The sequence below is a fragment of the Martes martes genome, assembly GCF_963455335.1.
Source record: "Martes martes genome assembly, chromosome: 6".
Taxonomy (NCBI): domain Eukaryota; kingdom Metazoa; phylum Chordata; class Mammalia; order Carnivora; family Mustelidae; genus Martes; species Martes martes.
The window spans coordinates 35,319,269-35,333,333 of NC_137893.1; the positions used below are offsets into that span (position 1 = coordinate 35,319,269).

General features: G+C 34.6%; 1 protein-coding gene across 2 annotated transcripts in view; it reads right to left on the minus strand.

Annotated features, from left to right (window-relative positions):
- Positions 1–14,065, minus strand: part of MANEA (mannosidase endo-alpha) — an 86,781-nt gene that overhangs the window by 65,977 nt on the left and 6,739 nt on the right. The window contains exon 2 of one of the 2 annotated variants that reach the window (XM_080805372.1): positions 6,547–7,125. In XM_080805372.1, the coding sequence (XP_080661498.1) occupies positions 6,547–7,087 (541 nt within the window). In that variant the 5' untranslated portion in view covers positions 7,088–7,125. The remainder of the gene's footprint in view (positions 1–6,546; positions 7,126–14,065) is intronic. The other variant, XM_080805373.1, reaches the window with a different exon arrangement.

Genomic DNA, 14,065 nt, shown 5'->3' on the forward strand with positions numbered 1-14,065 from the left:
TCAGACAACAAAAAGAAACAAAAGGCATCCACACTAGCAAAGAAGTCAAACTCTCACTCTTCTCAGATGACATGATACTCTGTGGCAAGCCCAAGAGACTTCGTCCCAAAATTGTTAGAACGCATACAAGAATTCAGTAAAGTGGCAGATATAAAATCAATGCATAGAAATCAGTTGCATTTCTATAACACCAAGAGCAAGACAGAAGAAACAGAAATTAAAGAATTGATCCCATTTACAATTGCACCCAAAACCATAAGATACCTAGAAATGAGCCAAACCAAAGAGGCAAAGGATCTGTACTCAGAACACTATAGAACACTCATAAACGAAACTAAGGAAGACATAAACAGAAAAACATTCATGCTCATGGATTGGAAGAACAAATATTGTTTAAAAGTCTACGCTACCTAGAGCAATCTGCACATTTAATGCAATCCTTATCAAAATACCATCAACTTTTTTTCAGAGAGCTGGAACAAATAATCCTAAAATTTGTATGGAAGCAGAAAAGCCAAAGGAATGTTCAAAAAGGAAACCAAAGCTGGTGGCATCACAATTCTGGGCTTCAAGTTCTATTATAAAGCTGTAATCATCAAGTTGATAGGGTACTGGCACAAAAACAGACACATAGATCCATGGAACAGAACACAGAAACCAGAAATGGACCATCAACTTTATGATCAACTAATCTTCAACAAAGCAGGAAATAATTTCCAATGGAAAAAAGACAGTCTTTTCAACAAATGGTGTTGGGAAAATTGGACAGCTACATGGAAGAATGAAACTGGACCATTTCTTATCCCGTCCACAAAAACAGACTCAAAATAGATGAAAGACCTCAATGTGAGACAGGAATCCATCAACATCCTAGAAGAGAACACAGGAACCAACCACTTTGACCTTGCCCACAGCAACTTCTTGCCAGACACGTCTCCAAAGTCAAGGGAAACAAAGGCAAAAATGAACCATTGGGTCTTCACCTAGATAAAAAGCTTTTGCACAGCAAAGGAAACAGTCAACAAAACCAAAAGACAACTGACAGAATAGAAGAAGATACTTGCAAATGCCTTATTAAAGGGTTAGTATCCAAAATCTATAAAGAACTTCTCAATCTCAACACCCAAAGAATAATTAATCCAATCAAGAAATGAGCAGAAGACATGAACAGACATTTCTCCAAAGAAGACATCCAAATGGCCACAGACACATGGAAAAATGCTCAACATCACTTGGCGACAGGGAAATACAAATCAAAACCACAATGGTGTGAAGTGAGATACCACCTCACACCATTCAGAATGACTAAAATTAACATGTCAGGAAATGATGGGCATTGGCAAGGATGTGGAGAAAGGGGATCCCTTGCATACTCTTGGTGAAAATACAAGCTGCTGTAGTCATTCTGGAAAACAGTATGGAGGTTCCTCAAAAAGTTGCAAATAGAGCTACCCTATGGACCCATCAATTGCACTACTAGGTATTTACCCCAACGATACAAATGTATTGATCCAAAGGGACACCCACACCCCACAGTTTATAGCAGCCATATCCACAACAGGCAAACTGTAGAACGAGGTGAGATGTCCATAGACAGATGAATGGATAAAGAAGATAGAGTGTGTGTGTGTGTGTGTGTGTGTGTGTATGTGTATTTTAAGGTTTTATTTATTTATTTGACAGAGAGAAACACAGTGATAGAGGGAACACAGCAAGGGGGAGTGGGAGAGAAAGAAGCAGGCCTCCCACCAAGCAGGGTGCCTGATGCGGGGCTCGATCCCAGGACCCTGGGATCATGATCTGAGCCGAAGGCAGATGCTTAACGACTGAGCCACCCAGGCATCCCAGGAAGATATAGTATATATTTTTATACAATGGATTATTAGTCATCAGAAAGGATGAATACTTATCATTTACATCGACATGGATGGAACTGGAAGGTATTATGCTGAGTGAAATAAGTCAATCAGAGAAAGACAAATGATTTCACTCATATGTGGTATTTTAAAAAACAAAATAGAGGAACATAAGTGAAGGAAGGGTAAAATAAAACAAGATGATATCACAGAGGGTGGGATACCTGGGTGGCTCAGTTGGTTCAGTGTCTTCCTTAGGCTTAGGTCATGATTCTAGTGTCCTGGGATCAAATCCCATGTCAGGCTGCACGCTCAGTGAGGAGGCTGCTTCTCCGCCTGCTGCTCCCCCTGCTTGTGTGTGTGCTCTCTGACAAATAAATAAAATGAAAGAGAGAAAGAAAGAAAGAACTCCACAGAGCAAGGTAATCTATAAGAAACTCTTAATCATAGGAAAAAAACTGAGGATTGCTGGAGGGGAGAGGGCTAGGGGGATCGGATAACTCAGTGATGGACATTAAGGAGGTGACAGGATGTAATGAGCACCAGGTGCTATATAAGACTGATGAATCACTGAACTCCACCTCTGAAACTAATAATACCCTATGTTAATTAAGTGAATGTAAATAAAAATAATTTTTAAAAACCCTCCATTATTTAAGTCAAAAAAAAAAAAAGAAATTCCTATAGCATTTTTCATGGTAATAATAAAAAAAAAAATCCTCGAATTTGTATGGAGCCACAAAAGACCCCTGTATAGACAAAGCAATGATAACAAAGAAAAACAAAACTGGAGCCGTATTTACTGATTTCAAATTATACTATGAAGCCATACTAATTATACAGTATGATCCTGGTATAAAAATAGGCACTTAGATCAACAGAATAAAATAGAGTACTTAGAATTAAACCCCCACATATATAGTCAAGAATAAGGGAGCAAAGACTATTAATATTCAATGGAGAAAGGCTATCTCTTCAACAAATGATGCCAGGAACACAGGATAACCAAATGCAGAAAAAGAAAATCGGACTATCTTACACCACACACAAAAATCACCTAGAAATGGATCAGACTTAAACATTTGGATAGGACATCCAAAGCCCAAGTAAGAAAAAATTAACAAGTGGGACTACATCAAACTTGAAAGCTTCTACAATACAAAAGGAACAATTAAGAAATTAAAAGGCAAATAAATTATTTGTAAACCATTTAACAGACAATGGGTTAATATCCAAAATATACATAGACTTCCTGTAACTCAATAATGAACAAATCCCCACAAATTATCCACTTAAAAAATGAGCAGAAGAACTTAAGAGGCACTTTTCCAAAGAAGACTTGCCACTGTTGGCATGAAAGGTGTTCAGCATCATTAGCCATCAAGGAAATATAAATCAAAACTACAGTGAAATAGCCCTTCATACATGTTATAACAGATATTATCAAGAAAACAAGATAGTAAGTGTAGGCAAGGATGTATAGAAAAGGTAATCCTTGCACACTGTTGGTGGGAATGTAAATTGGTTCAGCCACTATGGAGAAGAGTATAGAGGTTCCCTCCCAAAATTAAAAATAGAACTACTGTATAATCCAGCAGTCGCAACTCTGGGTATAAATCCAGAATAAATGAAAACTCTATCAAAGAGATATGTGTATTCCTGTGTAACTGCAGCATTACACAACAGCCAAAATGTGTCCATCAATGAGTAAATGGATGAAGACATGGTGATAAAAACAGTTGGACAGATATAGATAGATGCACACATGCACGCATGCACGCACACACACACACACACACATATATAAGTGCATATAAAGTGTGATATATATACATGTATAAAATGGAATACTCTTTGACCAGAAAAAGTAGTGAAATCCTGCCAGTTGCAACAACATGGATGTATCTTGAGAACATTATGCTAAGTTAGACATAGACAAATACTGTCAGATAGCTTGTATGAAATGCAAACAAAACAAAGAGAGTGAAATGGTGGTTACCACAGGCTCAGGAGTGGGGAAATGGGAGAGAGGTTGTTTAAGGTACACATATGATACTAATACATAAATAAGATGTGGAAATCTCATACATATTACAGTGATTATAATCAACAAAACTGCATTAAAAACATTCACTTGCTAGAAGACTAGATCTTCATTTTTTCCACCACTAGAAGAAATTAATTATAAGATGTGATAGAAGGACTCGCTAATGGCTACAATGGCAATCAAATGAAACCATATATATCAAATTACTACACTATATACCTTTAATTTGCAGAATGCTAAATGTCAATATTTCAATAAAAATTAGTATAATTCAATACTTAACTGATAAGAAAATAACATACAGATTGATTACAATGTCACTTTTATTTCTATCAAAGGATTTATTTTTCCCAGAACACCTACCAAAAGAAATATTTGATCAATAGTGAAACAGTCAACATTTAAAATTAAAATAATTGTATTGTTGATAATGTTTTCAAATAATTCATGTTCACACATATTATGTCATAGTAAAATAATATATAGGGGGAAAGGTCTTCATAAACATAAGACAGGCATAAAACTACATATGAACTGAAAGTTTTCTTCCTAATCACAAATAATAACATACCAAGGATGTCATTTACATATTATTTCTTCAGATAAAACATACCTGGGGGCTGAGGGGTTGGGGTGGGGTGAATACTCATTGCATAAAGTTCAGTTTGCTTTAAAAAAAAAAAAATCTGAAACTGCCATGGATATCCATTTTTTGTCAAGCACAGCAGTCACAAACAAGCCAACCATGCAATAAAAAAGCCTTAAATGTGATAGAAATTCTTTGTACAAAATAGTAAAGTCATTTGAAAGGTCCTCTACCCAAAAGTAAATTGTAAACTGAGACTGTAGTCAATGCTCTCTGAATTTACCAATCCTATTTCACGTCATATTTTATATTATAGAACATAGAAACTGGAGCTATAAGTATATACTATAAATTAAATTTTCTTAAATAATTGGAAAAAATAATTACAGAAGAAAAACAAGTCATCTTGCATACCTGATGTAGATTCACAGAATTCTATATTGTTTTGTTCATGAAATGCCTTGCACATCTCTATATACCTATCAGCTCAATAATGAGTTTGTGCCTTTTTATAGTTATAAAAATGTGAGAAGACTCAATTTATTCTTGTGGCCCTAGTGTTAGGGACACTAATAAGAGAGGAAACATAACAGAGACATTTTTTATTTTAAAGGGTAGGTTAATAATTTGAAGAATTCTCAGGCACCCAATTATATATATATATTTTTTTATTAATTACCTGCGGGATAATGTATGTAAATCTATGTAAATGTGTGCAGTTGGAGTGCCAGAAGTTAGAGGGAAGACAAAGTTGAGGGAAAAAGGGAACAAAAATAACCAGAGACTTCTGATCAGTTAAGTTAAAGTGCATACTGTAAATTTTAGAGCAATCATAAAATAAAATGAATACATAATCAGTCAGAAGGGAAAAAATGGGATAAACATATCCTATAAAAAAGAAGGCAGGGGCGCCTGGGTGGCTCAGTGGGTTAAGCCTCTGCCTTCGGCTCAGGTCATGATCTCAGGGTCCTGGGATCAAGTCCCACATCGGGCTCTCTGCTCTGTGGGGAGCCTGCTTCCTCCTCTCTCTCTCTACCTGCTTGTGATCTCTCTCTGTTAAATAAATTAATAAAATCTTTAAATTAAAAAAAAAAAAAGAAGGCAGAAAAAGAAGAAAAAAGAATAGGATAGTATAAATAGAAAACAGCAAACAAAACATTTAAAATAAACCATATCATTATTCTATTAAATATAAATAAGCACATATTTAAAAAGCAGAGATTAGACAAGTTTTAAAAAACAGAAAAATAAGACCAAATGATATACTACATGCCTAAAATTTGAAACAGTCCAAATGTTCATCAAGATGAATGCAGAAACAAATTGCTATAATCATACAATGGGGGACTACTACTCAGCAATAATTATAACTCAGTTACTGACATAGTTAATAATATGGGTAAACTTCAGAATGATGTGCCGAGCAAAAGACCCCCCCCCCCGCCCACCTACACACATGCTAGATGATTCTACTTTCACACAGTAAGAGAACATTAACAACTATTCTACTACAGTGAGAGAAATTAGATTCACAGTTTCCTGGGGAAGAATATGAAGGTGCAAGAGGGAAGCACGATGAAAGTTTCTGGGCTGTAGAATATTTTATTTCATGTTGGGCTAATATTTAAACAGGTGTATACCTTACAGAAACGTCACTGAGCTGTATACTTGAAGTGGGAGAATCCAATGTATCTTATGTAGGCCCCAATTCAATTCTAAGTCTTTCTATTTCAATTCTACTCTAATTGAATTTCTAATTCAATTCTATTTCTAATTTCTAATTCAATTCTTAAATTTCTAACATTAAATTAGAAATCAATAAAAATATATCCAGAAATGTTCCAGAAATTATAAATTATATAATGCATTTTAAAGTATATTAAAAGGTGGTTTCCTGGATTTTTAAGGACATACATGCAGCTTAATTTAGAGTTTATAAGTTTAAGATTATAATTAATAACAATGTGAAGAATAATTAGTAACTTAAATGTTCTACATTTACACACACACACACACACAGATCACATATCTAAACACACACACATAAAAATAATTACCAATTGAAGCTGAGTACATTTGTTTCATGTGAGTTTCAATGACAGAAGGATCCCGAGAGCTGTAAATTCCCAACTCAGGGTAAAAGCTGGAGCCAATGTCATCCGGGGGACTGTGCTTCCCTTGTGGATAATTCTTGGTTAATCTAGGGTCCCAATGCTTCAGGACTGGATGGTTCCAATGTATATATTTACCATCAAATTGTGGATTTCCGTACCAACTGTAATAAAATACATGTAAATAATAATTCAGAGGTTGCAGCTCTTCCAGGTAAGGTTCAGAGGCTTTGGAAGGTTTCATAGTGATTTCAACACTTTTTAAATTCTTGTTACTTGTTTCACGGTTGATTTTGTCATTGTTTTGGGAATCGAAGCTTTTCCCTAAGCGAGTTTGTTGATGAAGTAGTGGAAGAAGTTCAAGTCCAAAAGGATCTCCAAAAGTAGCTTTATTTGGTCTCAGCATTTTTAAACCCATCATCAGGGAGAAAATAAATAGAATAAAAAGTGACAAAATGATGCAAGTCCTTCTTCGAAACTTTGCCATGATGACATACTTTAAACTCCAAAATGGTAAATGTTTAGCTGTAATTTATTGAAAAATGGTAATTAGTAAATGGTATTGACAGTATTTCCCAACGTATTTGAATGAAAACTAAAATCCATAAACTTCATTACGTTGAAAAGTTTTAAAAGTGCAATATATTAGTTGTATCATCAAATACTGATGTCTACAAATCTATATATGGCTAGACTAAATGGTGGTATTTATTTGGAAGTATCACAACTATATTTTGTCAGATAAACATCTTAGAAATTTTATTTAAGAAAGTATTTTGCAGGGGCACCTGGGTGGCTCAGTGGGTTAAAGCCTCTGCCTCCGGCTCGGGTCGTGATCCCAGGGTCCTGGGATCGAGCCCCACATCGGGCTCTCTGCTCAGCGGGGAGCCTGCTTCCTCCTCTCTCTCTGCCTGCCTCTCTGCCTACTTGCGATCTCTGTCTGTCAAATAAATAAATAAAATCTTTAAAAAAAAAAAAAGAAAGTATTTTGCATCACTTGAACAGATTTTGTGTATGCTGAATACAGGGAAGGAATATTCTATGCAAATGGACTAAAATTTTCTAAATATAAAATTAAAAGCTCATAGTTTAAAAAAGGAAATACTTATGAATAGATTAAAAACCTAGTCATTAAATGGATTTTCAACAAACTTTTAACTAAAATAATGACTGCACAAGAAGAGAGTAATCACATTTTATGACATTTCTGAAATGAAAAGAAAGATAAAGACTGATCACAAGTGAGGGGTTCCTAATTTAAAAATACATTGCTTTATAACTATGAACACCTTATTGAACAAAAGTTATAAACATGGACTTATAACTTTTAAAATGGTATTGTGTTTGTGTTTCTATGTTTCAATAACTATATATACACATGTGTGTAATGTGTGTATATGTACACGGGTATATACGCATACATATGAATAAAATGTCTTTATGTACAAATTTCTTACTAGAAAGGTATTTGGGGAAAAACTGACATTAATTTTATTTATAAAATATGACTTTTTATAATAAACCATGCTGTTGTTATTCTAGAGAATTGTTACAATAAACTAGTCCTAATAGAAAAGACAAATAGGGGCGCCTGGGTGGCTCAGTGGGTTAAAGCCTCTGCCTTCGGCTCAGGTCATGATCCCAGAGTCCTGGGACTGAGCTCCTTATCGGGCTCTCTGCTCAGCGGGGAGCCTGCTTCCTTCTCTCTCTCTCTCTCTGCCTGCCTCTCTGCCTGCTTATGATCTCTGTCAAATAAATAAATAAAATCTTTAAAAAAAATTTAAAAAAAGATAAATAACACTTAATCTAACCAGTAAGTAATTCTGTCTCACACTCACACACATACACACACACACACACACACACTTTCTACAAATTGCTACATCATTATGCATACATGCAAGAAATACTAAGATGAGCAAACATATTTCTTTTAAGACTAAAATCATAGATTCCTCTCAAAGTTAACCTTACTTAATTGTGAAATACATTACACCTAAAGATTAATATAAAAGACGTGTCTAGGTTGAAACACATAAACATTCAAAAAGGAAACTGCCAGGTTAAATGCCCATTTCCATCTCTTGTGCCCCTTGCCAATCACCAGCCCTGCCCCTTCGCCTTAAGGAGAACTTGACTTTTGTATTTACCATCCTCTCACCTTTCTTCATAGTTTTTCCAAAACATAAACATATCTAACCAATTTTAATTTTGTTTTGCCAGCTTCAAAATTTTATTTAAGTAGATATGGTATATCCATATAAACATACATACATATATATACATAGATACACACATTATTAATATGCATATTAGCCTTCTACATAGATTATATAACTTTTACATATAGATATGCTACAAATATGTATAATTAGATATAATTAGATATACATAAAATATACAAAAATATTGTGGAACAAAATTAAACCTTCTCTGACACTTACTTGATGTCTCACCTCTTTCCCATCCCTGCATTCCAAAACATCAGTTCTTCCACTCTCATAAAGAAAACCATGAAAATGGAAAGGGATAGGTAGGTAGGTCTGGAGAATTTTGTCTTAAAACTGTATTGATCCACTGGTTTGATGAAAATGTTTTCATGCCAAGTATTCTCCTTACACTTTGGAAATACAAAGTAACCCTTTCTCTATTGCCCCTAAGACTCTAGTCTAGGGACTCCCTCCAAAAGTTATTATATTGTATTATTAAATGGATACATCGTGACCACACCAACAAACTAAATTCATTTAAGTTTCTCATGCAACCAATCAATAACATTACATATAAACTAAAACAAGCATTATGAAAATAGATGTAGCTGACTTTAAGATGAGAAACAGTTAAGTACTTACTGTTGTTTTTGAACAAAAATTTCATTTGGTTGAAATATCAACAAAAGTCTAGAAAACTAAAAAGATGTATAACTCAATTGAGCAACTCAATTGTGGAAAAACTAGTATGCTAAGCGCCACATGAAATAGACTGATTAGATAGATTTAGTTAGACATAGTTCTTATGTTCAAGGTGCTTAGAGTCCATGAGGAAGGCAGAAGACACATGCAAGTAACTAATTCAAAGAAAGGTGCCAACAGAGAAGTGAAAGGCATATATAAAGCAATAAAATGCCTTACATAAGTTGAAGAAAATGCTTTAGGAAAAAAATAGTAAGATCTTATAAGAATGAGTGTAATATGCATAGGCTGGTGGAAAAGGAAAGGAAAAAGATGGCCATAGTGTTAGAGAAAGTGTGCCCAAAGATTTATTTACTGGGCATGAAAGACACATCATGAAACAAAAAAACCCCCGCAGGCTGCAGCTAAGAAAACAAGATGAGGAGGAAAAATAAAGCTATAGTGCCATGCTAGAACCATCCTATACCAGAGAAAGAGGAGTTTTCTGGTAAATAGGGGACCACTGAAGACTTGTAACAAAATACTGCCATAATAAGAGTTCAGATTACGATGGAGCGCTTATAAAAAATATTCAAGACATCAAACTTTACCATTTTCTCAATCTAATAATCTCCCATTCATAATAATTTTAACATACTCTCTTCCCACATCACTATTTCTAGTGACTCTACAAACATGGATGATCCATCCAGTAGTTTAGCCTCCCAATTCTTGGCCTCATTTCTAGAGATTGTTCTTCCACCCCCACTTCACCAACTCAGGTATCATACTCCTACTCTGGATCCAGTCTTTTATACCACTCCAAAATCTTTACTTCCCCCCCCCCCCCCATTTTCCAAACATAACCTTTTGTGCTTTGAACCCCTCTAGTTTAATAGAATTCATTCTGGCAACTTCTTGACCTTATTGAGATGTCTTATCCACTGAGTCCACTGTTTTTTTCTGCTATTTCTTCTGGTCTTCATGTTTTGTCTCTAGTGACACAGTTTATCATCCATAATTCAACATTTTAATTCCTCACTTCTCTCCTTTCTTGATACATACCTGGTAAAACTTCAAATAAATATGTGTGTCTTGACTTTGATTCAGAACTACAGAACTATACATTGGACAAAAACATGCAACCATGCTGACTTTTCACTATGAATTCATGACCACAAATTTCAAATAAACACTCAAGACCACTTAACTTCCTGTTACCATACTCTAATATGTTCACTTTTCTAGCCTCAGAATTTCATTTTCATTTTTCATCATACCTACTGTTATGTCACGAATTTCCTTTATTATCTTCAAATAGCTAGGTCTTATACAGTTGACCCTTCAACAATGTGGGTTTGAACCGTGCAGATTCATTTATATGTGGATTTTTTTTTTTCTGATAAACATGGTACAGTACTAAAAATGCATTTTCTCTTTCTTATTACTTTAATACCATTTCTTTTCTCTAGCTTACTTTAAGAATATAATACATAGGACATACAAAGCATATGTTAATGAATTGTTTGTTAACAGTAAGGCTTCCAGTCAACAGTGGGTAATTGGTTGTTAAATTTTTCCAGAGTCAAAAGTTATATGCAGATTTCCAACTGCACAGGAGTCAGCACCCCTAACCTCCAGCACTCAAGAGTCAATAGTACTTCATAGAGAAAAAAGAAACAATCATACAGGAACTCCCTTATGTTCCCAATAAGAAATTAACTAACCTACTGGCATCAACTTTTGTCAGCAAATGTTTCTGATTATAATATTTGTTCTGCTTCACTCCTTTTTCTTCTATAGAAAATCTTAATTTTTTGAATTTTGCTCAATGTTTTAAACTGCATTTTCTAAGTTTCTTTACCCTCTTATAAGGCCTGATCTGTTGTGTTTATCTTGTAGTCATTTATGGAATAATTAGCTCACTTCTGACTTTTCTTAGTTGTAATGTGCTTATTCATATCTTGTAACTATTTTATTTCTATCTAAATATTAGGTTACAGTTGTCATATTTTGTAAACGTGCCTCTCTGGCATGCCTTTAGTGTTTACAAGTATGTTCAACCTTTCGCCTATAAGGACTTTGTATGAGATTTGACTGATCTTTTTCTGTTACTGAATATTACATGAAATAATTTTCTCTCAATTTTTAGGAGTGTTTTATCATGGTAGTTTTTCCAACCTAATGCTCTAGAGAACTTCTACTGTTTTTGTGAAATCTTTCTATGGCCTTGAGTTTTATCTGAGATCAGTTGGGTTTTCTTCCATTCCCACATTTACCTGGATGTTTTTATTTCTTGGCTTCTATTTTGTTATTCTGCTCAATTTGAAAGTTATTTCCAGAAGTTACTCTTGCATATGGGGTTTTGTCCTGAAAACCAAGATGCTCTAGCCTCTTTAGATAGAAGATTTCAAAGTTCCCCTCCCCCTCTTGCAGCTATTATTCACAGACTGGGCTATCCTCCTTTCAAATTAATATCTATATATTTAATATATTCCATAAACAGAACATCCATATTTATCCGTGTTATCAATTGAAGCAGATGCACTATTGCTTTCTTCTCCTTCTTCCAGCACAAACCGAGTTAGAAGTCTTATAGCTGTGAGTGAGCTGTCCCCTTCCACTCATACCTTGGGGTCTATGGGGATAATCTGTTATTTCAGTTTTGTTACAGGTATTTGTTTTGGTTTTACTATTTAATGGTCTGTTTTTAGGATCTCAGAATGATTCAAACACTATACCAGTGCTGTTGCCATCGCATCTTTAGCAGTATCTTATGAGTTTTGTACCCCTGTATTTTTATGACCACTTAGCTCAAAATATATTCAAATTTCCATTATTGTTCCTCCAATGACTATAAGTGTGTTATAACACATTTGGGAGACTTTCTAGATTTTTTTTTGTTGTTGATTTATAGTGTGAATCCACTGAAAACATCCCCTTGTATGATTCCAGTCCTTTGAAATGTGTTGAGACTAGCTTTAAGGCTTAACCAATGACCAGTTCTGTTAAGTGTCCCATATACACTTCAAAAGGATATATATTCCATAGATAGTGGTTACAGGCATCTATTTGTGTCTACCAAATCAAATATGCTAACCATTTTTTTTAAAGATTTTATTCATTCATTTAACAGAGAGAGAGAGAGATCACAAGTATGCAGAGAGGCAGGCAGAGAGAGGGGGAAGCAGGCTCCCTGCTGAGCAGAGAGCCTGATGTGGGGTCCATCCCAGAACCCTGAGATCATGACCTGAGCTGAAGGCAGAGGTTTAACCCACTTAGCCACCCAGGCACCCCAAATATGCTAACCGTTTTGTTTATATTTTTCATATCCTCACTCATCTTCTGTGTTAAAAATCCCCCATTACCGTATTTATATCTATAGTTTACATAATTTTAATGTTATGTAGAGACAAATTTGCAGACTGTTTTCCTAAAGTATTGAATCTTATTTTACAATGAAATGTCCTTTCCTTCTCCACTGATGGGTTTTGTCTTACATTCGACTCCAATATTAATATAGCTACAATGGATTTCATTTGGTTCATGCTGGAACAGAGTATCATTTTCATCATTTTTTGTCACCTTAGGTAGCTTTTTTCAAATAGGACATCACTTTATTGTTGTTGCTGTTTTTAATCTAATCTGACAGACTCTGTCCAGTAATTGTAGTATGCAGTACATTTACAATTCTGCAAATACAGATATTTAAATCTACTTCTTACACCCTTGCTTTTTCTTTTGGCCTCCTTTCAAGTTCCATTTTTTCTTTACCTTTTTATTTTTCCCTGTTTGCTAATTTTACATTTACATTCTTTGCTCTTATTTTTATCTTTCATTACAGCATACATTCTCGCCAAAATCCAGGATGAATTAGAACTTTACTATGACTCAACAATAAGAGCACACTTAGGAGACTTTATTTTCTTTATCCCTCCCCCAATTTTGTGCTCCTGTTTGGTGTACTTTACTTTTTACACAAATCTTAAACCCCACCAGATGGAATACTGTTTTACACAGTCAACGTTCATTGCATTTACCCTTTCCTTTGCTCTTCACTTCCTCCTGCATCCCCTTACTTCCATTCAAAACAATTTTCCTTACGAAGAAATTATTCCCTTTAATAAGACTTTTAGTATCAGCCTGCTGCTAATAAATTCCATGTTAATTTGTTTGAAAATATATTTTGCCTTCACTGTAACATGGATCTATAGACTTCTATATTGGCAATTTTCTTTCAGTATAACCCATTATCTTCTGCCTTTGTTTCTGTTGAAAACAACTATTGTTTTCTGGTTCTTTTCCTTAATTTTTTAAAGACTTTAAGGATATTTTCTTTTTCTCTGGCTTCTTTTATTATTTTTCTCATCTTTGGCTTTTAGCAGTTTTGCTATGGAATATGGTTTTCTTAGTATTTATCCTGCTTATGGGCCCAACATGCTTCTTCAATCTGTGGGTTGATATCTTTCCTCAGCTTTGTAAAATTCTTGACCACAGTCTCTTCAAATACTGCTTTTGCCCATTAGTGCTTTCTCATTCATTTCTCATGTTGGAATACATTACTTCTGTTAGAA